General features: G+C 44.3%; 1 protein-coding gene across 1 annotated transcript in view; it reads right to left on the reverse strand.

The window, feature by feature from the left end:
- Positions 1-26,218, reverse strand: part of AOAH (acyloxyacyl hydrolase) — a 131,908-nt gene that overhangs the window by 43,197 nt on the left and 62,493 nt on the right. The window contains exons 12-13 of the mRNA XM_006912066.3: positions 17,604-17,686; positions 2,487-2,569 (exon numbers count right to left, since the gene is read on the reverse strand). Coding sequence (XP_006912128.1) covers positions 2,487-2,569; positions 17,604-17,686 — 166 coding nt within the window. The remainder of the gene's footprint in view (positions 1-2,486; positions 2,570-17,603; positions 17,687-26,218) is intronic.

A 26,218-nucleotide genomic window follows, 5' to 3' on the forward strand; every position in this document is an offset into this window, starting at 1 on the left:
CGGCATCTTCTAAGAAGTCCTACTCGACAAAGTGTACGTTCCCTCTATTTCTAAGGGTTGCAAATTTAAAGAAAAGCAAGGCAATAGTCTCTCCTGCCCTCCCGACAACTATTCATTAGACAAAAGCCTCACGGAAGCCACAGGTTTTGCGCACATTTTGACACGCTTGGTTTTTCACGAGCAGGCTCTCCTCCAGTCCCTCCGTCCCCCCTTTTGATCTCCACGTTCGGAATTTTGAAAGACTATTGTCGAGATGGCATACCACAAAAGGAGAGACATCTCCTATAAATGGTACCGCGGACTTTTTGGAGTGTGTCACTTCGGTCTTTTGGATTTTACGAAAGGTCGCTGTATTCGTTGTGGGTAGACAGTGATGTTGAGTTGACACGTTCGGGTCTCGTGGAGAGAGAAGAGAAGGTGTCACAGGCACGTGGAGTGAGCAGCTCGCAGACTGTGACAGGGGCGAATGCTATTGCTTATCCCTCGTGCTGAGCCGATGCCCTCAGCTGTGGGACCTCGGGCCAGCCCTGTACCGTTCCTAGACGCCGTTATTTATTTCTAGTTTTTTTTTTTTTTTTTTAAAGGATATTTCTATCTAAAAAGAAAATCTTTGGGAAACAGAAAAGTAAAAAACTCAAAGCAATCACCTATAATTTGTCAAACATCATGATTTGGGTGTGTTTTCTATGTACAGCTGTTTTTCCTCAGTTATTTTAAAAAATGTAGTAGAAGTTAAACTATCCTGTCCAACTGTACGTCCCAGGATTTCTTTTGGCAGTGTTCTATCTTCCTAAACAAAAATCTATAAGCGTGCAACCATCGTTTTCTAGAACCGCAGAGTATCGCATGCAGGGGGTTTTGTTCTTCGGTTTCGACAGCCCGGGCTGCGTTGACAGGGGGCTTCCCACAGCTCTGGGCCTGTGAATTTCTCACTGAAGGAGAAGAGCAAGTGCAGCGAGGGGCCGATAGTCGCTTTGATGATTCCCGGCCAGGTTCGATGACAGCTTCCCTGTAAACTGCTGGTCGTGTTCACACGCGGAGAGGCGAGGCCGACCTCCTCCTGTAGGTGATCTCAGACCGTAGGCCAGTGACCGTCTTATCTTTGTTGGTGTCTGGGCCGAGCCAGACGAGCTGGGAAAAAATTCCAACTCTTGCTACTTACTGTCTCTGCGATCTAGGACCAGGTTCTCGGTCTGTGTATGCTTCTGTTTTCCCAACTGTTATAGTGGGGACATCATTACAATTCCTCAATTCTGAGAAATGTATTTTAACAAATTTAATATTGGGTTGAGTGTGGTAATCAATGTGTGCTTTGTAATTTTTCCTCTCAGAGCTGTTACAATCAGTGGCATCTTGGAACTGAAGAACTATAATAATATTCGACTTTCAGTTTGTTAAAAGGACTAGCTGAAATAGTATACGTAAGTATGCTTAGCTCTTGTGAGAGATCAATAGATATCGGCTGTTATTTTATTAGTGAAACGTCTGTTTTGTTCTTAGAATAGAACCTTTTGTGTAGAGTGTACGTTGTAAGAAATGTGTAGGTCATTATATGTAGTTAAAAGTCGCACTGCTTGGAAAATTCCTCAGCATCCTCGTTAATCAGAGGTGGCCCGGGATGGAAAATAGCTTTACCTTTATGTGCCACGTCTAATCTGTTGATGGTGATTGTCAGATGTGCTGTGTCGTGAGAACCGCTGGGGCAATTCTGGGTATAGCAGACAAGAATGTCAAGGTCGATCAGAAATATCTTCCCTGGGCTTAGGAAGATGGAGTGGTGACACACACCCTGTTTGCCATCTCTGCATTATGGTGTCACAGGACATGACTTGGCAGTTCAGTAGGCACTGGCCAGGCCATGGCGTATCAATCAGGAGTTTCACCAAAATCTTGTGGCCATGGCTTGAATCTGGGTCCCGGGTGGGAAGTGAGAACCCCACGGGTAAGAAGCCAGCCCCGAAGACACAGCTATCCTGGGCAACCTGGGAAGCTGATGGACACCCGCAAGCCTCCACGACACTCTAGAAACACGTTCCTTTCCTTAACGGCTTTGGGGATTTCAGCCACTTCGCTGTTTTTCCTAAAATTCCGACCCTGGTAGAAATGTGGCAGACTTTACACGAGTGGAGGGGGCGGAGTCTTTGCAATGACCTTGATTTGGCTCAGCTCCTGTTCTGCTAATGGTTACTTAGGTCCTTCCTCCTGGGCCTTGATCACCCCGCACCGGGGCCTTTCTAGAACCTGTTGGACGACCGACCTGCGCCCTCGCCTGCGCCTGACTGTGTCTTGTTCTTGTCCTCTTTCGCAGTGGGGAAAAGGCCCCAAGCCAAGGTCCCCTCTCTCTGAAAGGGCCATGGCGTTGGAAAGGGAGACGATTCATTTTGTCCCGTGGTCCTCGTTATCTAATCCTCAGCTTTCGTGGCACTTCAGAAATGAAATCCGTCATTAAAGGCGCCTCGGTGACGCGTAAGCGGAAGGCTACATACCATTTTTGGAAAGATTCTGGTAGTCTCTGTGATTGCAGTGGTTTCTTTCTCGTAAACGGAGGTAGAGAGAGTTTTCTTTAATTCTGAAACAAATAAGATCAACAGAACATGTTTTTCTTAAGGTTTTTAAAAACCGTGGCGAAGATGAACTTGGAAACTCAAACCTCTGCAGACACATCTTTCCTAAACTGTCAGCGTAAGAGCCGTGATAAGGGACGGTCCTACGGAACGGGTCGCGTGGATGTGGCAAGATCGAACTCTTTCTTGTCGGGAAGGCCTCCCGAGTCGTCCCTCTTTAATCTCGTTTACCCAAAGCCACTTTAAGTCCCTCGAGCAACTAACTGGTCCTCGTTACAGTCTCCGTTATTTTGAACCCGACCCCATTCCCTTCCCCCTTTCAGTCGCCGTGATGCCGTGGCAGATGCTCACGTCCTTCACATCCATCTCTCCTCTTGGTCCATTTTAACAGAACTTTGACTAGGACATGTGTCTGCCCAGAAGGATGACTGCTTTACCCAGCTTCACCTGCTGGGATTGGCCTCTTTACTTAGGTATGGATGGTGAGATAAAAGGGGAATTATTTCGCAGCAGTTTCTGGGAATGTTTCTTAGGAAACGATTGGCAGGTGGCCCCGTGCTCACTCTTTGTCCTCCTGCTCCATTCTGCTGCCGTTTTAGACTGTGGGGATAAGTTCTATACTGGGAAGGCAGAGCAGTGAGCTGGAGGGACCTCGAAATTCAGTAGATCGAGCTCCCATACTGGACCTGGACTGCACATATCTGAACTTTTACATTCGAGAGAAATAAACTCCTGTATCATCTTATGTAACCACCCACATGTTGAATCTCTTTGTTACTTATCACTGAATCTAATACTAATAGACACAGAGATAAGAGAGAAATTTGTGACCAGCGTCAGGCCATGATTGCACATATTTGAAGCCATTTTCTTGGCTCTTCTTCGTCCCATCTTTGATTTTCTATGCTTTTTTGGCCAAGGTTTAATTTAATTTAAATGTAATTGAATGTTATAGTCTCTATACTTTAATAGGCTTCCTGAAATCCTTTTTGAAATAAGACCGGGTATAAACTAATGAATAATGATCACACTCAGAAGTATTGGATCACTCCTCAAATGTATCTTCTTTTCGTTATAACTTTATGTCTCACAACCTTGCATAAATCACTGCTAATTTGGAAGTGTTACCTAAGTCTCGCTCATTGTATGATACTGTTTGACAATTATCTCAGTGAAGCAGAAAGGTAAGTGTGTATCAGGCCTGGACACTGGGATGCACTGTAAGTGGCAGTCTTTTTGAGGTCTGAGAAAAGTTATAATATTTCTTAATAGAAGACTAAGTTGTCTGAGCAATATTTCAAGTATGGGATTTTTTTGACTTATTTTACTTTGTAAAACCAAAGCTACTCATTTTTGGTAAATGACTTATTTTACTTTGTAAAACCGAAGCTACGCATGCACATAGTTAAAAAACAAACAAACGAACAAACAAACAAACAATCTAGTTCATTTTACCGGGTGATGTTAATTGAGACTAACTAGATTCCAGGCTCTGTTCTAGGCACCTGGGTCATATCGATAAATAAAAAACAACAAAGACCTCCACCCCTGTGTTGCTGACATTCTAGCCGGAAACAAACAAACAAAACAAAAAAACAAACAAAACCCACTAAACATCACGAACAAGCAAACCATAGAGGATGCTAGAAGGTGGTGTGAGCCGTAAGAAAAGGCAGGCAGGGAAACTAGGATTAGAGCGGCCAGACCGAGCCTCACCGAAAGGCGTAGGGGACAAAGATTCAAGGCCACGGGGGCCTTACAGAGCCCGTTTACCTGAGGCAACACCTCACCCCCCCTCCCTTCCCATCTCCATGCCCAGCCTCAACCAATGTCCACCTTAACTAAGTCTTTTGGTATTTTCTTCCAGTCTCTAAGCAACACACTTCCAAGGCTACTTCTAGATCGTTAGTCTTTGGTGTTATCTATTCATTTCTCCGCTACCAAGAGGAGGACTTAGCTCTTCACAGTTGATTTAAGATTGCTTTTCCTTCCCTTCGCAGTTCTTCTATTTCCCTGGAGTTAATAGCTGCCTATTGTTTCTTTGCTTAATTTTTTAAGTATTTATCATCAGTTCGCCCTCACATCTTTTATAGTTGTTTGGTCCCTTTTCGGCACGCTCCGATTTATCAGGTAGCTTATTCATTTCACTTCTGCGTGTGTGAAAATCTCTCCGGAGACTTGCCGGCCTCTCACCCCGCTGCGTGGCAGAGATATCCCGGGAGGGCCCTTCCTCCCCATCCTGGGGGTTCTGTCCACCTCTTCGTGGCTTGTTAGATTTCTTGTTTCCTGGAAGGCCACACTGTCCTTGTTTTTGATGGAGAGCTTTTTAGTAACTTTTGAAGGATGTGTGGGAAGTAACATTGTTATTTTTCCTAGAATTCGTATATCTGAAAAAGTTTTTATTTTTTGACTTGGTCTCCACGATTTCCAGTTTTCGCATCCTATCTTCCATCTCTTTGTCTTTTTCTCTATTTTCTGGGTGATATTCTCAACTCAGTATTTCAACCTTTCTATGACAATCACCCTATGTCTCTAGTATAATTTTCAAGACATCTTTTTTCTGTTCTTTGAATATTTCTTTAATTTTAGCATAATGTTCTTGTTACACAAATAAAATGTTGTCTCTTATCTCTTTGAAGATATTAATTTTAGTTATTTTTATAAGTAGGCTATTAATTAAAGCTTTTAAATTTTCCCCATGAGCAAACAAAGCCAAAGTCTGTTTTCTCGAAGTTGTCTTTTTTCTTTGTTTTCATATTGTCTTCACGTTCAAAGTTTCTCTCAGATGCCTGGGCTGCGTGTTGGCTTATATTTAAAAGTGGAAACTGGTTGAAAATTCAAAAGCTGATGGGAAAGTGGGCCCCTGGGTGTGACTCGCTGACTAGGACCTCACTGTTGGCGGGCTGGGCCTTTCTTGGGGAACCCCTGTTGTTCATGCCTTTGGGGTTTTCCTCTTGGGATGTGCAGATCCCCCGGGAAAGGATCTCCCAGTCCCCAGCTGGGTCGCCGACACTCTGGGGCTGGGGGCATGTGGTCCCCAGCATTCAGCATGCATGTGTTTTATAGGGTGTTCCTCTCTCCACGTATGTCTGGTGCCTCCCAGCCCAGAAGCCCTTGATGTCAGCCTCTCCAGAGAAGAAAGCTCTGGTCCTATACGAGAGTGAGGAGGAGCAGCTGCCCACCTGTGCAGAACTGGGAAGGGATCTAACTGCTTCCTTGGCAATCTCTCAACCGATGCTCCTGTGTGTAACCTCGGCCTCCTTTCTAGAGCGGCCGCCTGTAGCCAGTTCCCAGTCCTGCAGTGCTCCCGCTGCTTGGCGACTCCTCCTGCCAGTTCAGGACGAAGCTCTACTGAGCTGACGAAGTCAATTACCACTTGTCCTTCTGCTTTCTGGCTCCCAATATTTTGTGGCTGTTGGCTCTTCCTGTTTTCTTTGTCTTTGTGGACAAATTCCTTTATTGTCGCTTTCTCACGGTTTCTCAAGGGAGAGAAGTAAATGCTTTGTTCAATCTGCTGCCTCACCCAGAAGCCTGAACTGATTACAGACTGCATTGTTTATGCCCCCCATCTGCCTGGACTGTTTTATTCTATTTCGAAAAAGCAGATGGGAAACGGACCTTAGATCTGAGTTCAATACTAAAATAATTTCATGGTCAATAAAGAGGGATTACTTTCCTTTGGGAAAGTAACTGTTACCAATAGTTAGCCATACGTGTATTTTTGATAATTCTAAAAATGGAATTTATGTACCGAAATATTACATTGCTCACGACCTGCTCACGGAGAGTAAGTAGTGTGGATTATTAATATTATGGATACAGTTAGTTGCACGTTTCATTATAAGAATCCAGAAATCTTTACCATCGGCGAATAGTTTCATTAACATTTCTGACCGGAAATAGCATCACGAGTTTTGGGATTAAGGCTTTGTAGTAAGTAGGCACTAGGAAGAATCTCATGTGATCAGATAGTGTTTTCTTTCACCCCATCCCCCACCTCAAATATATAATCTCTCTTATAAATTCTAGAATCGAATTTGTCGTGGAGTGCTCAGGGATTCCCAAGAAGACAGACAGACCAATACAGCGTTCTGAGAAGCCTGTAACACAGTGTTCTGAGAAGCCTACGAATCAAGAAGATGGCTTAATAGGAAGTTATCTGTGTACAGGGTCAGCGGAACCTGAATTAACGGGGTAAACTGAGATACTGTGCATAGCGAGGTTAGCAGCAATGGCCGCTCTGGTTTTAGACCCCTCCTCCTGCTCCCCTCTCCCTTGTTGGACGAGGGCTTCCCAGAGCGATTTTTCTGTGTCTTCTTCCCTCTGTTGTGCATCACGACCCAGTCCCATGGGCTGGTATAAGGGGATGGCTTCAGTCCTACAACCTGTGGGGTGCACGGGAGGGGTGCTTGAAAGTTCTCTACCTCGTGCCTTCCCTGGTGCCTCAGGTACTGGGAGCCGGCTTGGACGTGCATTATATTAAATTCCCAGTTTTATTAGCTCCATGTACTTACTGCAGGGCCCAGGAAGTACAGGCATTTTGATTGGTCGGATTTTGATTTCTAACACCCAAGTTTAAGATGGGTGAATCTCAGACGGAACGTCTACAAATTGCTTTCCCCAACATGGGCTCAGGTAACACAAAAAATCACTTTCTCTGAGAGCTTTCTCATGCCAGCTTCCCACTCCCTCCATCTCGCTATGACTAAAAGAAAAACAAAATCAAACAAAGAATCAAATCAAGAATGAGCCTCAGGAATAATGCAGACAAATGAAAGGGGTCGATTTAGAAGTGGAAAAATGATCACCTCCTATGTGGACTCGGAGCAGAACCTATTTGGAGAGAGGCAGCGAAACAGTTTCCCAGAAGCCTTCGCATGTCAGAGGTTCGAGGGGTCAGCCAGGTATGATATTATTCAAGCAACAGCGACGTATCAGGTGCCGTTGATGTTCCTGAGGCTATTGTTGACTCTCTCCAGAGGCATAGCTAGTCTGGGTATAAATTCTGAGGCCCAGTGGAGTTGACTCTTAGGGAATAAATAAGTCACAAAAAAGACAGGCTGGGAAGGCTAGCAGCGGTGTCAACGAGAGATAAATGGTAGCATTCGATGTGAAGGGTTAGGGCAGAGGCGTGCATTAGGATAAAATTTGATAATGCAGAGACTAGACAGTCTTTATCCAGGGACCGCCACTACGAAGTTTTAAGAAGAGGGTGGACAGTTTTCTTTCTGATGTGGATGGAGGTCAGGCCAGCATGAAGCCAGGGAGATAGATTAAAGAACTTTTAAAATTCCTTCTAGTCTTTTGATACTAGCCACATCTCAGAACTCTGTGTCACAGAGCAACCAAGATTTCAGCCTCAGAGAGAGATAAACATGCAGAACATGATCTGCTGTGCATTCAGAGAGATTGGCTGTGGGCTAATTATGCAGGGGTGTGTGCAAGGGTGAGGATGACTCTAGAGGAGGTCCTGGGAGTTCAGACATGAAAAGATTAGCAAGACAGCACGACAGATTTTGAATTTGGAGCAGCAAAATAGTACAAGAAAACAGACTGCACAGGCATTGTGTTCAATAATTCATGAGCTGTTGTACTCAGACAAGGCTTCTTACCTGTTACGTTAACCTCCCACTAAGATTCCTTCCTCTGCCCTACCCTGAGCTTGGAGCAGTTACATCTCTCCATCCTTGCTTTTCTCAGTCTCAGATTTGATTCTAGGCCACTGTATCAGGGTAAACAAACTGTGATAAAACAGAGATTTAAGACCGTGGATGCTTATAAATCTGAAAAGATCGGTTGTGACATAGAAGATTGCTTTAATCATCTAAACACCATTTCTCAAAGGACGTTCTATGAAACACTAATTTCTTGAGCTATATCTTTCTCATAAAATGCACGTGCACAGATTTCACATAGTTCTGTGGTCAAATAAGTTTACAAAATGTTTCATATTATACTTTGGAGATATACAAAGCTTTTTGGCTTATTAAAGGCTCTGATAAGCCTTATAGTGAATAAACTTGTTTTCCTTTATTTAAGTGAGCATTTCTAAAACATATTTGACCTAGAAATCTTTTTTAAAAAAAATGTATGCAATACCCTTTAACATCCTGTGGAACTAGTATTTCACTGAGCGGATTTTGAATAATACGGATGATTTATCTCTGTGATCTGTATTTGAGTATTGGATGGTCTTAAACATCAGGTTCGCTTGGTTACACGAATTCTACTAGAGAAATTTAGAGGTTTTCAAACTTACTCTGATCAATCAAGATTGCAAAATTATATCATTGTGGACAAACATTCACATAGAGGCTTGATTTATCTATTACTGACCAAATTCACTTGTTAGCAGATCTCGCCTTTGTTTTAGTCTTTCTACCTGGCTATGGAATCGATCATTTTACTTTAAATTTATTTTCTTCAATTCGTTGACTATGAGATTATTTTACTATTTTAATGAATGTTGCTCAATTCTTGTAGAACATTTATTATCGAACACACTTAGGAGTCCGAGGGCTTAAGTCCAAGAAATTGATTTTTATGCCTATCATGTCATGAAGCTGGTGATTCATTTCATGCTGTTTGTATTCCTGTTCCCTTGTTTATACTCCTAGTGTTTTCCCTGAAATGTTAATTCCTGCAGATCTGATTTGATTTAAGCAGCCTGAGAAAATGCGGGGAAAGAAAGTTTCTTGATCGTAAAAGACTCTACAAATGTAAAGTGATACGTTATGAACTTATTCAGTGATTCTTTCATTGAGTACCTATCATGGTGCCACGTGCTGTACCAGGGGCTGGGGCTACAGAGCAGAGTCGAGCACTCGAGATGCTCAGAGTCTGGTGTGGGGTGGGAGGAGTGGGGAGAGCATGAGTAATCAGTTATGACAGGTGAGGTGACATTGGTATTGGAGAAGCACAAGAGACAGTCGTCCAGGCAGATGAGGGTTTGTATGAAGAGGCTGGATAAAGGAACTGACCTGTGAGTGGTGAGAGCTGAAGCATGAACAGGGGGTAACTAGATAAGACAAAGATAAGGGCAAATGCCTATGATGCTCAAACTCACCAGTAATCAAGAGGTTCCATATTAGAACACAAATAAAATACTGTTAAAGAAGAAAAAATGAAGAAGGTGGACAGTACCCACTATTGGCAAGGATTTGGGGAAACAAGTATTTTCATACATTGTTTGTGAAAATATAAATTGGGATAGCCTTTTTAGAGGGATTATGAAAAACTAAAAATGGACGCATTATGATCTATCAATGTTTTGCTGAAGAAATCCACCTGTGTATTCATAAAGAGAATTGTAGAATATTCATTACAACATTATTGGGAATAATGAGGATTTGGAATTAAGTGGATTATGCATCAATAGGAGAATAAAACAGCTCTACTAAAATGCCATCCAGAATTGCACGAGAACAGAAAGGGCTTCGACAAGTACTGTTAGAGCAGAGCATTAATTTATAGTACCCTGTGCACAGTATGATGTCATTTATGGCAAAATTCCAACAAAGCACTTATTTCTTTATGTACAAATATATGCATGTGATGACATAGAGAGGGTCTGGACAAAATCACACAAGATTGATCACAGGGCTTTCTTCCAGGAAAGGGGGTGAAATTGGGAGAGTTTTGGCTTTTCACTTTACGTGCCTCAGGTACTTCTTTAAAATGAAAATATGTTTATGATTTGAGTAAATGAATGAAAAAGTTGAAAATTTAAAAATAAGTCGAGTCAAGGAGGAGATCATCACAGGCGGAGGTTTGTCAGCTCGTGGCGGGAGGAGTGCTTGGCCAGAGCGGTGTCTACAGATGGTCCTTCCTGCTCCAGGCATTGCCTTCGTGCACCTGCGTCCCGGCCCTTCCTGCCTCCTCTCGGACCCTGACCCTCCCTTCGTCCACTGCTCTCTCTCCTTTGGCTCTTCCTATCACTGTGAGCACGCCGTGGGCCTTCTCACCTGATGAGGTCTCCCTGATCTTTTATTCCCCACCAGGCATCGCTCGATTTCTCTGCTCTCCCTCACAGTAAGACTTGTCAGGAGTTGTTTCTGCCCAGCTGCATTTCCTTCGACTCCTCCTGAACCTGTTCTCTCCAATCAGGCTTCCCTCTCCTCCCCATTGAAAGGTTTCTGGTCCAAGCGTCCTTGTGATCACCGTTCTGCACACTCAGTTCCCGCCTTCCTCTGCCTCCGGCAGTGTTTGGCTGATTGGCTACCTGCCTCTGGAAATGCCTTCTTCACTTGGCCTCCCGGACACTAAACCCTTCCAGTTTTCTTTCTACTTTGAGGGCTGTTCTTTCTTAGTCTTCTCTTCCCAAACTTCTGTGTGTCGCCATCCTCTAGCCTCTGTCCTCAGCCACATTTCTTTTTCGCACTCACTCCCTGGGCCAGAAGTTCTCAAATTTTTTTTTTTTTCTCTCAGGCCTATTTAAAATTATTGAGAAACCCAGAGAGACTGTTTATGTGAATTATAGCTGTCAATATTTGTATATTGGACATTAAAACTTAGGAATTTCAAAGAACAATTATTAATTCATTTAAGATAATAATACCCATTACATGTGAAAATAAATAACATTTTTTACTATAAAAAATATATACTATTAATTCATTTAAGATAATAATAATACCCATTACATGTTAAAATAAATAACATTTTTTACTATAAAAAATATATTTCCCAACTCCCACCTCAATTAGTGAGAAAACTGGCATAGTTTTATCATTTTTTAAAATCTCTTTAATGTTTTTCTTAATAGAAAGCTGCTCGGTTCTCATATCTGCTTCCGTATTCAGTCTATTATGATACATTGTTTTGGTGGAAGACTATAAAGAAAATCTGGTCTTACACATGTAGTTGGAAAAGGGAGTAGCATTTTAATATTCTTTTTACATAACTTTGGATAGCCTTCTTTGATTCTATACCAAAACTTGACAAGTGGTAGTTTCTTAGCGATTGATTAGCTGCAATGTGAGATCTGAAACTATGTCAATGAACTTTTTGTACCTTGTGACATTAAAATGCATTGGTCTCCTTGTACCTTGAATGGGTCTTTTACCCATGCATGATTTTATATATCACCCACTGGTCATTTAGAAAATATTGGTTCACTGAGTTATGCAGATATTGCAAATGTTGATGCATTTTATGATGCAATAGTAAAAATCATATTTGCTGCTCGCACTACATATCTCATCAGAAAAGTCTTTGTGTACTGAGAAGCTGTCGACTTTATAGTAGAAGATACAAGTTTTCCAAAATTCAAATTTTTCTTCGAAAGCTCAAATTTTCTGATTAGCAACCAATGCTATCATTTGTTTCTCTTGAAATGACAAACTCATTTCATGTATTTTGGATGAAATATCTACCACATACCCCAGTCTGAATAACCATAGTTTGTTTTCCAGTTTTTTTTCAACAAAAATGGTTTTCCATGAAAAACTGACTAATTCTTCTCTCAGCTCACTCACACAAGTGCTTTTCCCTAAGACAAACATCATATTTTTTATGCAGCAAAAGTGCTTTATGCATACTTCCCTTTTCTTCAGATGAAATTATTAAAAAATCATGTACTTACTTTAATAAAATTAATGATTTCTTTTCTGCCTTGTAGGCAACATTTTCAAGGGAAGAAGTCTCTCCTCTTTTTTTTTTTTTGCCAGTTTAAGTATTTATTCTTTTTTAAAAATTAATTAATTAATTAATTTTTTATGGTGACACTGGTGAACAAAATTCAATAAGTTTCAGCTGCACACTTTAACAGTGAGGCATATATATAATTACACTGTGTGTCACCTCCCACGGTTAGATTTCTTTCTGTCACCACATCTCTGACTCTCGTTACCCCGTCTTCCTCTCCCCTCTCTGCTACCCTCTGGTGACCACTAGTCCATTGTCCACGTCCATGAGTCTCTGTTTGTCCTGTTCATTTGTTGCTTTTAGTTTTTTTATCCCACATATAAGTGACGTCATGCGATCTTCAACTTTTTCCGTCTGGCTTATTTCACTCAGCGTGATCATCTCCACCCCCCTCCTCTTCTGCGCCAGGAGCGTATGGGGGCCGCGGCCACCGCTCACATGGTCGGTGCTACGGCCTTGCCTACCGTTGCCTGAGCAGCATCAGCACAAATGGCTATACGGTGCAGAAGGCAAATAGTTTTAGTATCGATGTGAAAATAGTTTTTCCCTTATGGACCCTCTGCAAGGGTCTCAGAGGCACCCCCTTGCTCACAGGGGGCCCATGGACCACACTTGGAGAATCCCGATGTGGACTCTATCCCGCTCTATCATCAGCCTCACCCAACTTCAAACGACCAACTATCTGGCTAATTGTTTGTTTTGCAAAGCATAATTATAAGGTGGCTAATCATTTGCCATGATATCGCATGCAATTTTTGAATAATGTATTTAATAAGGTTATTAAGCCCATTAGCATTTAGTACTTACATGTCTTTTTTTTTTTTTTTTTAATATGAAATTAGGTTAGCAAATCTTAGCTGCAAATCCCTTCTCTCCAATTTTCTGTTTTTAATGCCCCCAGTGACTTGGTTTGCAGTTATACTCTGCTTTTCAAAAACGGTCCTCTCATCAAACGTCTACTGGGTGGGAGAGAATAGATAACCTCTCACACTCAGATTCTAGGCGACCTCATCAAAGACGTGTGTTGAGGTGTGCCCAAACAGCATTACTGTGCCACTTAGAACGATGTCTTTGTCTATTTCTTTCTAACAGTTTGCTATGCTTCTGGCCCAAAAGAGCAGATTTAAGCCGGAGGCGGAAGGAGCAACATGCCCTCTAGAAAGTTCCATCTGGTTTGCAGCCACCGGTCTCACTCTTTTCCCTCCGGCTTGGCATGGTAATTTTGGTATTGCTTTGGTTCTTCTGGCTTTCGTGACTTTTTATGGCTAACTTCTGCTTCTTACTTACTTTCTGTTTTCCCTCCCTGCCCCCCTGCCCCCCAGCTTTGAAGCACCTGTAACCACTTTCCTCTAACCATTTTCAGAAGAAGGGGATTTGGACAATCACAAATGCCGAGGTTTGATATGGTCGGGTCCAGGGGGCTATTTTTGTTAAGGATTTGGAGTCACCTGTTTCCCTCCCTGGGGTTTGCCTGGAGGAAATAGTACACATAAAAGACAACGATGGATCATCCACTTTAATTAACAGCTGATGGAGCCCCTGACATCACACAGTGCAGGGCCCACCCGGCATGAGCTCGACCTTTACTGCACAGAAGCCCTGGCTCTAGAGAAACGCGATTCCTAGAACAGTTCCAAGCCCATCAAATTAGCCATGTCTTGCTTCGAGGCGCTGCTAGTTAAGGAGTGGAGAAAAGCACGTTTGCTGGGGCGCTCCCTCCAAAGCTTCTAAATCAAGCAGCAGCATCAAGTAGGATGCGGCCTTTAACATCACGTTGCCCTATAACCGCTCAACTGGAACATTGAACATTGGTGAGAACGCCGGAGATCGCCAGGCTCAACGCGACTGCATCATCTAAGCGAGGTCCGGAGACGTTAAACGTCCCACTGGAGGCCACGCGGAACCAGGACCCGTTCACCGGCAAACGGCCTCCCTCCTCCTCCACTGCGGCCGCGACGCCCGGGGCTCGGAACCGCGGATGCCGTGGCTTTTAAACTAGCGGTCCTCCCTTCCTGCGGCTGGGTGTTGGTCCCCGCCCCTCTCCGCGTGTTCCTGCGCCTTGCTTCTTCAACTTCAGTGGAATTTTCCTGTTAGTTAATTGCTTTCGAAGGTGATCTGAGCACGAAGTACTATTTTTAATCTTTAAAAAATATGTATATTTTTTCTCACTTATAGTTCTCCTCTGTACTGCCAGGCTTCCAGCCCCCAAGGTACCAACCTCAGAGAGGGATTTTTTTTTTCATTTTGGACCAACTTAAATTAATTGCTTTCTGAATCACATGGGGGTGGGGTGGGGAGGGGGACACACAACAAAACGTGTGGTTTTAAGGGCTATTGCTTTTTGAATTTTCTGAAGCCCCGAGAGTCAAGAGAACAACAGCCTTTATCGATGTCACTTGAACTGAAGAACATAGAGATTTGTCAGACTAAGGCTTATGTTTGTTTTTAATGCACGCGTGGGATTTCAATTTCTCTACGTTCATCTCATAAAGTAGATACTGCATTTTGAGGGGACGATGGGTGTAATGGAAGAGAGGAAAGCAATCGCCTTCTCTCCCAAACTGCATCTTCTTACTTTCCAAAGGTGCATTTTTTTAAAGGACACTGTAAACAAAGCACATGGCTGAACTCAAATAATAGGAGGCACTTTCTAGAGATCCAGCTGAATAGAGAAATCCCTAAATTCTACCCCACGTTAACAAGCATTTGGACTCACAGGGACACGTGCTTACAACCCCTATTAAAAGGAGTTGAATGTATTCTTCCCCATGCCAGCCCCGTGGCGAAGAATCGCAGGCACAGTACACAGAAGTGGGCGGAGAGCTTGGGGCCCCACAAACACACAGAGAGAACGTGCGGGCCCCGAACGGTATGCACCTCCTCAGAGACACAACAGATCAGGCCAATACTTGAGTTAACACTTAGCTAGTTGCAGGGCAGGTTGCACATTTTTGTAAATAGGAATAGAGAGCTGGATCCAAGAAGATGCTAAATCGGCACAGACCAGCTCGGGATAGAGATGATTTTCACAGAAAATTTTAAACCATACGTGTCTGAAGACTTGCAACTCCTCCCCTCCCTTTCATCCCATGACCTTTCTTCTAAGGAAGAGCTGTCTGCCTGCTGGGCTCGGATGGGATGACCGGTGGAAACTGCCACAGGACTGGAGGGCTAGTGGGATTTCACATCCGTAAGGGAGTCACCCCCTGGTCTGAGGACAGAACGGATGCAGAAAGGAACAGGGGGACTGTTCCCCTTGCCGTGCCCCAACAAAAACTGAAACCAACTGAGCAGAGGCTGCCTGGGACTAGGAGCTGAGTTTGGGCAGAGTTCTTGGAACAATTAGATTTAGTCGTGGGGCAACGATTTTGTGAGCTGTAAGTGGACAGAGATGAGGAAACGGGTTTTCAGCAGTGTAGCGGGGCCTGGTAAGTGGATTCTTCCTCCATTCCTTGTACCATGCCAGTGAAGATTTAAACTATTTGGCAATCAATTTTAAACATCAGGCTGGTATTTCCTCTATGGCAACTTTGTGAGGCTTTTAGGTCAAAAGGTGGCTGAATTTCATAGGGTTTATAAGTAAATGTAAGCATCATTAAAAGTACAATGAACTGTGTTCATTTCTCATTCACAACAAATTCCTTCTGTTATTGCCATGACGACCTTGATTTAGAGAAACTTCCAGGTGTCTTTGCACATCGCTGGATTTGGGTGGAAGGGCACGTAAATATTATTTTCTCAATTTCGATTTTGACGGCAGAGAGAGAAACAAAACTCTCTCTTCCAGAATGCCGCTTTAGCCGGGCTATCTCTGGATGTGTTCCAGGGGACAAAAAACAACAGCCAGTGTGGCTGAGGGAAGACAGGCTGAGGATGGGGCCCTGAGGGTCCCAGGCTGCTGGGAGTATGGGGACCTTAGGAGCGAGGACAGACACAGGACCGACCTCTGATACAGTGTGTGCCACAGCTCTGCGTGGGAAAGCCTTCTCCGGTTCTTGGCCATTTCCCATCCCACAGCTACGCTCTTGAACTAAGGGACGATGGCCACCGGGAGCCACATTAGGCAGGCAGAACTCAACGCACATAAAGGTTGGGAGGTGTGGGCTAGAGTCCCTTACTCACTGAATTATTCTCTGGTCCAAGATGACAACACATTCTACTACTTATTAATGTGTGAACGTGGTCAAGTTTCTTGTCCGTTTAACCTTCCTCAACCGCAGAAAGTAGAAAGTAAAACCACCTACCTCACAAGGAGTTGGGATGGGAAACTCTCCACCTTACACTCAGTGAAGTGCTTGGCATAGAGTGAAGGCCTCGTCAGTCACTTTTACTATTATCGGTATTGTCGATGTTACTGCACTAATGCCAAGGACTAGCCTAACTGTTTTTACGTGATTAAATTTGAAAACCCACACCCGATCTTGATAATGCATCTGCTCTGCTTTCTCTATGTTCACAGGTGATTCCTACATAAATGGGAGTAAAATTTCCTGAAGGTTGGTTATCTTCCCTAGTTTCGTCTCTACTTTTTTCCTCACCCCCAATCTCCTAAATCCTTTAGAATTTGGGCCCCTTGCCTAACACCCCAAAAGGAAGTGGCTGTGGATGATTTCCATGAATTCTTTCTCCAGCAAACCCTGCGGCTCTGTGTTGAGAGCTGTCTTTTGGCGCATTTGTCTCGTATTATCATCGTTTGTACATTTATCTCATCTGTCCTACTTGATTGTAATTGGCTGTAGAGATGGGACAAGCCTTATTTATCTTTAAAACATCTATAGCATCTGTGCCTGATTAGGTAGCAAGTATTTAATAACTACTGCTTTTAAAATAAGCGAGTTAAGATAGAATTAAATTATTCATCATATGCGATATCCCCCACTAAATAAAAAATGGGGTGCTAAAATTATGAATGGCTGTTCCCAGGCCCCGAGTCAACACCCAGTCACACACAGCAAGTTGATTTATGTGACACTAGACTCTCCATGCATTGTCCCTCCCTTCAAAACTAGAGCATAAAAGCCAGGACTTTGAGCCTTGCCTATTAATTTTAGCCATTACCTTTATAAATATTCATTTCTCGAGAGCAAATCATCAAGTAAACATCTCTGTCCCTTGAATCAGAAAAGTTTAGTGATGTGTATATTTCCCATCAGAGGTCAACCTAGGCTTGGTAGCAGGAATATTTCCTCCTTGCCAGCACCGATGAAATACAGTCTGTAGTCCATCCCGCTGTATGGCGGGCTTTAGGTCAGCGGTGGGTTTATTGTATGTCACTCATGTTCTAGAAGCAATTCCTAATAATTCCCATCTCAGTATCTTGGGAGCAAGCCTCATCTCCTGGTCTGTTTGTACAGAGATATATTGAAGGGTTCGAGGGTGTGCAAACATACATACCCGTTCAGAAATCCAGTTGCACCAGAGAGTTGGGGCCAGTTGAGCTCGTTGGTAAGAGCTGTTGGTAAATTGAAGAAGGATTTCTAAAGAAAAAATAAAGTGGGGATTATTAAAAGGCATTTGTTTTCTACAGGCAGTAAGATTATCCATGGCCTAGGCGTTATTCTCTGTCTCACTCTCTCGCTCTCTTTCTTAATCTCTCTCTTCAAGGGACTTCGGCATTTTAAGCACATGCCTCTTAACTTTCCCCATCACCAGAAAATTCATAAAGATCACTATCACTCACAAACTGGCTTCCATTCAGTTTCTGTGAAAGACGCAGAACACGTGACAGCTCATACTCAACCCTCATTTGGAAGGGACGTTTCAGTAGATGGATGAACTTGCTACTCTTTTAAATATGCTGAGATTTTCTCCCTATTTTAGTTTAGACATTCAGGAAATCGATTGTCTGAAAAGTAATAATACCCAAGTCCCCAGCAAAACTGCTGTCTGAATTCAAAGTTATGCTCTTGTCGACAAGATGGTGCCTCCTGACTTCCTTGGGGTCTCAGATACCGTTGAGAATCTAATTCTGGTTCCTTTCCCCACAAAGACGTACATACACTCAGCATGGCCTGTGATTTCAAAGCGCTCACAGACTTCCTGCAGCTCTTGCTCAAACTCCAGTTCAAGAACTGCTGACTCAGCCTGTTGACAAAATTAGGATTCACCGAACCACATTTCTATGGCTTGTGCAAAATCAGAGAAGAAGAATGTTGCCAGCTGTGTCCTCTTACTATTTCTTTCATAAATCCTCTTTGGAATAAACTTCTCTGGTCTGGTCTAATTTCTAGGAAAAGCTTATCTGGACTGATGTTTTCAGAATAGGGTTGCCGGATTTAACACCCAAATGACCCCGTTACATTTGACTTTTAACAAACGAAATGTGGTGTGTACATATAATGAAATACTATTCAGCCTTAAAAAAAGAAGGAAATTCAGACACATGCTATGACATGCATGAAACTTAAGGACAGTATACGAAGTGAAATAAGCCAGTTTCACAAAACGATAAGTACTGGATGATTCCACTTACATGAGGTTTTTAGAGTTGTCATGGGAACAGAAAGTAGAAAGGAGACTGCCGAGGCGTGGGGGTTAGGAGCAAATGGGGAGTTGCTGTTGAATCAGTATATAGATTCAGTTTTGTAAGATAAAAAAGTTCTAGAGATTGGATGCATAACACTGTGAATATACTTAACACTACTGAACTGTGCATTTAAAATCGGTTAAAATGGTAAATTTTATCTCGTGTACTTTATCACAGTTATAAAATGAATATGCAAAAATGTAAATTTCAGGTATGTAAGGAACAGTCTTTAGAATAAGTGTGTCCCGCAAAATGTTTGGGGCATACTTACATTTAAAAAATTATTTTTTTAAATAATTTTTAAAAAATTATTTAATTCGAATTTAACTGGGTGTCCTGTATGTCACCTGGGAATCCTGGTCTGGATAAAAACTCTTAAAGGCGATGTTCCCTTTTTGCCTTGGCTGACAGGAAACCTCAGTGCCTGGCTGCAGGAAGCAGTTTATCTCAGGTATATGGTGTCATCTCCGCTATGTGCTCTTGACTACATTGTATCACTACAATGTTTGAATTATTTTAACAAACATGTACTTCTTTGTAATTAGAAAAAAAAAAAACCACACACAACGAGGATACATTTTCAAGTAGTTAATGAGAGAGAAGCGTGGAGTATTCTTCCTTCACAGTTTCCAGAGTCAAATTCTCTGTAGGAGGCAGGTGAGGACCCCCTGGGAGCGGAAGCAGAAGCAAGCAAGAGTCAGGGCCAAATGCTGCTTGAAAACCTGTATTCGATGCTATGGTTGCTCTGAAGTGATTTGCCCTTAGATAATATCTTTAATTAGTTTTTAATTTTAAAATAACGTTAAAGAAATGTTGAGGTTTTCATGTTCATCCAAAGGGGGCAAGGACTTTCAAGGTCGAGGACCATGGAAGTCCAGTGACTGGGACCGCGTCACCCCTTTGCAGGACGTGCCCACCGCTTTCTGCTCAAAATGCCACCATTACTGTGACTCAGCTACTCTCTGTTTTGGTTTGTATTTCCCCTGCCACTATAAATCGAATGTTTTCTCTGTGGCTTTTTTTTTTTTTTTAAATCTCATTTTTTCCCTTAGGTTTTTCTGCTTATGTGTTTGCTGTAGGATTTGAGAATATTCAATTCTGCTACAGAAGACAAGAAAAACAAACAGAATAGATGAAACTCATAAGATGTGTTAAACCGAGATAATGAATAAGCAGGTGGCTGGTGGGATGCAGGCAGAATTTATGAGCTGTGTTAAGTAAGCCAGCAACCTGTAAAACATATTAAACGTTTACAGAACAATACGGCACTCCCCCACACCTCACCCCTTTTTCTCAGACATGCGCACAGTAATAACCCCAGATCTGGGAAGGCGGGTATGGGACTAGGCTTCTCATTCTGGAAGGGTCCGCTCTCTCTTCCACAGGAGGGAGTTGGGCGAGAACTCTGCTGGCAGAGGGAGGTGTGCCTGACACCCTCTGCAGCCTGGAATACTGATGGAGGGGACGGCGGTGTGCCAGCAAAGTAGGGAGAAGGCTTTGCTCCAGGAACCAGGAGAGCTGACTTCTCTATCTGGCTCCGCAAATACACTAAAACTCCATGGTTCAGATACGACACGTTAGATTGAAGTGGGTTCCATGCTCCGTCCGGCCCCCATTCTCCAACGGGGGTGGGTGATACAATTCCTACCTTCCCAGTGGGAGAAGAGGGCGTGTCGAGGGAGGGGTAGGGCGGGTGAGGAAACGGCCAGCATCCCTGTCTAGGGAAGTGGGGTCTCCATGTCCCCAGGATTCTCCCAGCTTAGTCTCTCTGGGTCAACCCGAAGAAAGGGTTTTAAGTAACTGGGAGAATCCTGGACTCCTTACTGCTCTCCAAGAAACCCCAACCAGCCCTGGAATCGTCCCTGTCAAGATTTTAGCTGGAGTGGTGCTGACTTAATTATAGCTGGGATGAGGGTGGGTTTGCACCCTGCAGCCGGAGCCCTGGAGGGCCCAGGAAGGTCGGTCAGCTGCATGGGTTTATCCTGGTTATGTGATTACAACATGGAAAGAATGCAAATCTGCACCTTCCTGGCGAAGTGCACTAGACTTCATTTATGGTGTTACGGTGGGGTTTTACTACTCCTAGCTGTGCAAAGTCAGGGAAGAGGAGGCTTCGCCACTGTCTCGGTTTCCGTGTCTCCAGCGGCTGTGAACTGTACCCCACCTCGTCCCACAGGGCTGCCTGGAGGATCAAAGACAGTGATAAGCAGGCCGATGAGTCGAAGGCCTGCACTATGTCAAGCTCCACGGTTAGGGTGAGTCACCCAGTGTCCCTTTGCAAGTGGATCGTCCCAGGTTTAAGAAGAGCGAAGTTTATTGCCAGCGAACAAAAAAGATTTGAGCAGACAAATGGGAGCCTCGATATATTTTTACTTCCTTAGTAAATTTGGTAGATAAAAATGAGAAGTAACAGCCATTAATAGCAAAGGTTTTATAGACCCTAGAAAAAAGAGACCGTTTAAGTCATATCACATTAAACACTAAAAGCCTTACTAACGCAACTTTATACCCAAGACAGTGCAGGCATTTAAGGCAGGAAATATGCAAATTAAGATCTCCCTTGCCGACTCCTGCTTATGCCTCTTGAGCATTTATGTTCTCAGGAAACTCATCTTAAATGTACCTTAAATGTACATGTGTGGGAAGACACTATTTACCGAGAAAAATTTTACAAATTTGTAAGATCATCGGAAACTCAATAAGTATTAAGTCAACTTCATTGCTTTGATTTTTCTTCTATCAATGACATAAAGTGTTTTTATGTTATCATTGGCATGTGTATATGCTATCTTTGTGTAATAATTTTATCTACTATGATTCCGTGTGTGTGTATTTCCATGCATTGAGAAAGCATTTCTCATTTATAATGAATACTTATAATAAGCCTGAGCTTCAACAAACAACTTATATTTGTTTTTTTTTTCTTAAAAGCAACTTCCGTGGTTGAAAGAGCGATGGCATCAATCACACATTGGTCTGTTTCTACCAATTTTCCAATGACAAAGGGGACATTCTTGGTGCCTCTATTACACTGTTTACACTTGAGCCCTCCCCACCCAGCAGTGCTGTGGACGATGCGCAAAGTGTGTTCCCTTTTCTCATACTCTTAACTGGGTTAGATCTAAATGGATTATTTTTGAATAGTACAAAGTCACTCAGAGAAACTTGCTGATAGAAAAAGGTATGAAAAATATCATCAGGTAAGTATTTTTTTTCTTTACTTGTTCCCCAGGAACTAAACTCTCAAAGCAGAAAGCTTTTGTTGTTTTACCCAAAGAAGAAAATAGCTCTTAGGTTGACTGGTGATGATGCAGCAAGAATCGCAAAGCCTGGGAATCAGCCTCCAGGTCCTGCTGGTCCGCCACCGCTCGATCTGTCCTGCAGGTGGCGCAGGTGAGGCTTTTCCCTCAAGCCCACAGTGCCGCCCTCCACGCCTGCGTCCAGCCTGCTGAGGCCACGCCTCAGCTCAAAGTCTCCCCTCCTTCCAACACCTCAGTACTTTTCATTATGGGGATACCCAAGCCGGAAACTTTAAGGGCCTTCCTGGACCCCCCGCGCGAACTTTCTTGCTCTGATCCCATTGCTTTAGGCTTTGATACGTGAATACATCCTATAAATGAATGTATACTCACTTATGATGCTGTAATGTGCTGTTTCCTAGATAACGTTTGCATTTTCAGCCAGAGTGGGCAGAAGGGGACTAATATTGGGTTCCCATGTGCCAGGTACTGAGACAGGAAATGCACACGGGCTGCGCATTTCCCCCAAGAACTCTGGGAGGCGGGGTTTCATCTTTCTTCCTCACTGACAGGTTTCGACCAACTGTCATACATCAGATGCTGAATATTACTTCTTCAAAAGTCCCCAGGCCTCAGAGGAACAGGAAGTTAAATGACCATGCTCGACCTCATGAGAGATTTTGACAAAGCCCCTTATGATGGCACCTCCTGTTGCTGCTTCGGGTTCGTGGAGGGTTTCTGTGTTTTCTGTTGGTGGCGGAATCCCTGCCACTGGCGAACAAAACGCAGGGCGTTTGGATGACTTGCTAAGCTCGCAGAGCTCATAAGTAGTGGGGCTGGGATTTGAACCCAGGTTCTGGTGCGAACCCAGGGAGCCTGCAAACCCCAGCTTTCCACAGCCCACGTGTACCTGGTCCTCGCTTTCCCCGTGAGCTGCTGAATCTCATGGAATCACAACAGTGGCTCAGCCGGATTTGCTAGTTGTTGAAAATGAGGCTTTGCATGCCCTGAGGGATGGATGGTCTCTCAGACGCAGCTTTGGGTGAGCAGTTCAGAAATCCGCGGGGACCTGAGAGTTGCAGCCATTTTTTTCCTCCTCTGTTTCTCTTGTAGGCAAATCACGCGTGACTTAAGAAGGACGGAGGCTGACTATGTGGGGGATAAATATGTGTTCCTACAGAGACACCCACGTATTCCCAGGGCCCGCTCTGGCCTGCCATACGCTGGGGAAAGGCAGCCGCAGAGAACGACAGTCTGGAGGTTAGTCTTCCCTGGGGCCTGGCAGACGAAGCTCTGAGAGAACGGGGGAGGATAAGGCATGTGGGTCCCGCCTGTGTAACCTCAGGTTCACCTGCATTAGGCAGCCCGGCTCTCACCGCTAGCACTTTGATATAGACAGCTTCGAGGCCATAATTAACTCTCTGAGTTTGATTTATAAACTTTAGAGTGCCATGAGCAGTGGAAAGAGTCTCACACTGAGGTTCCGTAGCCCTATAATTCATCTCACACACACACACACACACACACACACACACACACACAAAAGAGGGAGGGAGGGAGCGAGGAGGGGGAGAGAGGCAGACAGACAGACAGATAGACAGACAGACACAGAGAGACAGAGAGACAGAGACAGACATTACGTGCCAGTCTGTGACGGGCACGCTGTTAACCGCAGTCTTGGGGGTTATGAGTTCCTTCTTCATGGAGGTCACAGCCTGGAAGGCACAGACAGTAAACACTTCTCAGCTGGGTAACCCTGAAGACTGTCCTTAGTTCCTCCATGCCTCGGTTTCGTTATCTATAAAATGGACTAATAACTGCGCCTATCTCACTGGACAGTTGAGAGGATTCGCAAAGATAATCCACGCGGGCAGTTTGGAATGCTCAGGAGAAGTTAGCCCTTCGTGGCATTAGCAGAGAAGATCTGGGTATCATGCCAGTACTTGAGAGGGACACCTATGCCACGTACGGGGGCTCGGGGAAAGAATCTTGAAATAAATGCTATCCAATCTGAGTCCTGTAAGGTTAGTAAGAGGGAACCAGGCAAAAAGGGATGGAGAAAAACAGTTTAAGCATTGGCAATGCCGTATGCAAACCCCAAGGCTAAATTCATTACATCAGGCACAGGGAAGACCAATCCCATAAACGAACGAACGAATGAACAAACAAACAAACAAAAGTAAAACACAAAGTGTCCTAGTGATCTATGGCTATAATAAATTACTTCCAAATTTAGCAGCTGAAAACACACTACATACTCACAGACCAGTGACAATAACGGCTCAGCTCTGGGGATGATGCCTGCTCAATGGCTGTGTCAGCGTCAGCTTGAGCGAAAGAAGTAATTTTCAGGGAAGAGGGAGAGCATTTCATCTTTGACCCTGTGCCAGTTCAAAAACTTACGGGGCAGTGAAGAAATAGTCGAAGAATCCTAGCAAAATGTGACCAGTAAACATAAAGAGAACAGAAGGGCAGGTGATCATCTTTCATCATTTTGCCTGAAAATAGCTCTTCTTATTTTGTTCCCTCGTCGGCTCCTCTCAGGTTCTTCCTTTTCCCTTTTCAATTATTGATTATTTGAGCTCTAACCCCATGATTTATTTATTCAGTGAATGAGCGGAGGGATGCGTTCATCTAACTGTCTCCCACCAAATGACTTCATCGGATTTAATCTCTGCCGTCATTATTTCCGGGCTGATCGGAGAACTGTATCCGAATTCATAAAAGTGAGAAAATAAGTTTAGAACGTCCTGCTCTGACAAAGATAATCACAAGTCAATTTTTTTTTTTTTTTTGCGGAGCCAGTGAAACAGATTCTTTCACAAACGGAGAAAATGCCTCCCCCAAAGGCCAGAACCAGGCGACGAGTGTGCACCTCCTAGAGATTGGCTCTTTGATACTGTCATTTGGTTTCGTAAAGGTTGGTCATTTCTAAAGCAGTCAGGCTGCCGTTTGTCCGGGGTAGGGGCGGTTTCTTTTTAGGGGGGAGGTGATATCCAGAATTTGACTCTGGAGAAAGCCTAAAGTCCATATTCAAACGACCGAGGTGAGAACAGGGACAACTGTCATGGCGGCATCTGGTGACAGGCCTGTCCTGGGCTGTCACGGGGCTGTCACTCCCCACCACCTCGCTAACGTAAAATGGTCTCGTTTTCTTCTCCCTTCTCCCTTCTTTCGCTTTATACCGAGAAGCTGTCCCGAAACCCTGCTGCTTCCATCCTTCCTGGGGGACGGCCACCGCCTCTGGCCAGGGTCCCTGCCTCCTCGCCGTCCCCCTGCGGGGTGTCTCAGAATCTCGTGGGGAGCTTCTTTCAAATACGGATCCTGTTTGGGCAGGTTTGCGCCGGGGCTCTAGAATCCTTATGCTTCGTAAGTGCCCTAAATGGCCAGGTTAGGGGAATGCTGCTCTCCAGGCCACTGTAGCGATTCCGTGTCACCTCCAAGGCACCTCCCGCTGCCCCGGCTCCTCACAGCCCCCTCACCCACGCCTCTCGCGGCCTGCCGGCCCCTCAGACCTCCAGGCCAGGCCGCAAGCTCTTCCTCTTCCTCCATCACCTTCACCGACCAATGGCCGCTCACCCGCCTGGCCTGAGCTAAAGCTCGGCTGCCTTGCCCGCCCGGGGCCCCTCCGTGTGGCCCCTCACCTGCTTCCCATTGCGTCCCGCACACGCGGAACTAATCGCATCTCACACACTAGCACTAGGGCAGAACTTGCAAACTTTTTCTGCAAAGGGCCAGACAGAAAATAGGTTAGGTTTTGCAGGCCTTTTGGTTTCTGTTGTGACTACTTGGTTCTGCCACTGTGCTGTGAAAGCAGCCGCAGACAACGTGTAAAAAAGTGGACATGCTGCGAACCAATAAAACTTTATTAATAAAAACAGGCGGAGGGCTGCATTGGGCTGCATCTGGCCCAGGTCAGTTGGCTGACTTCTGCTCTAGACTTTAAGCTCCTTGAGGTTAGAGACTGCTTGTTCCATCAAATGCCCACAGCGTTAGCTGGGCACATGGATGTGTAGCCAGGAGCTGGACTTGCCAGCCTCTACTGCAGCCCGGAGTGGCCACGTGACTAGGTTCTGGATGATGGACTGTGTGCCACCTCTGTGTCAAGTTCTCCCGAAGGACGTAGGTGCCCTCACTTGGCCCTTTTTCTTTCCTATGGGTGGGAGGTGGCAAGAGCAGGAGCGGCCACCTGGAAGCCAGAGGTGGAGGCTGCATGCTGAGGACGGCGTGAGCGTCCTGCCAGC

The sequence above is a fragment of the Pteropus alecto genome, unplaced genomic scaffold (genome assembly GCF_000325575.1).
Source record: "Pteropus alecto unplaced genomic scaffold, ASM32557v1 scaffold21, whole genome shotgun sequence".
NCBI lineage: Eukaryota > Metazoa > Chordata > Mammalia > Chiroptera > Pteropodidae > Pteropus > Pteropus alecto.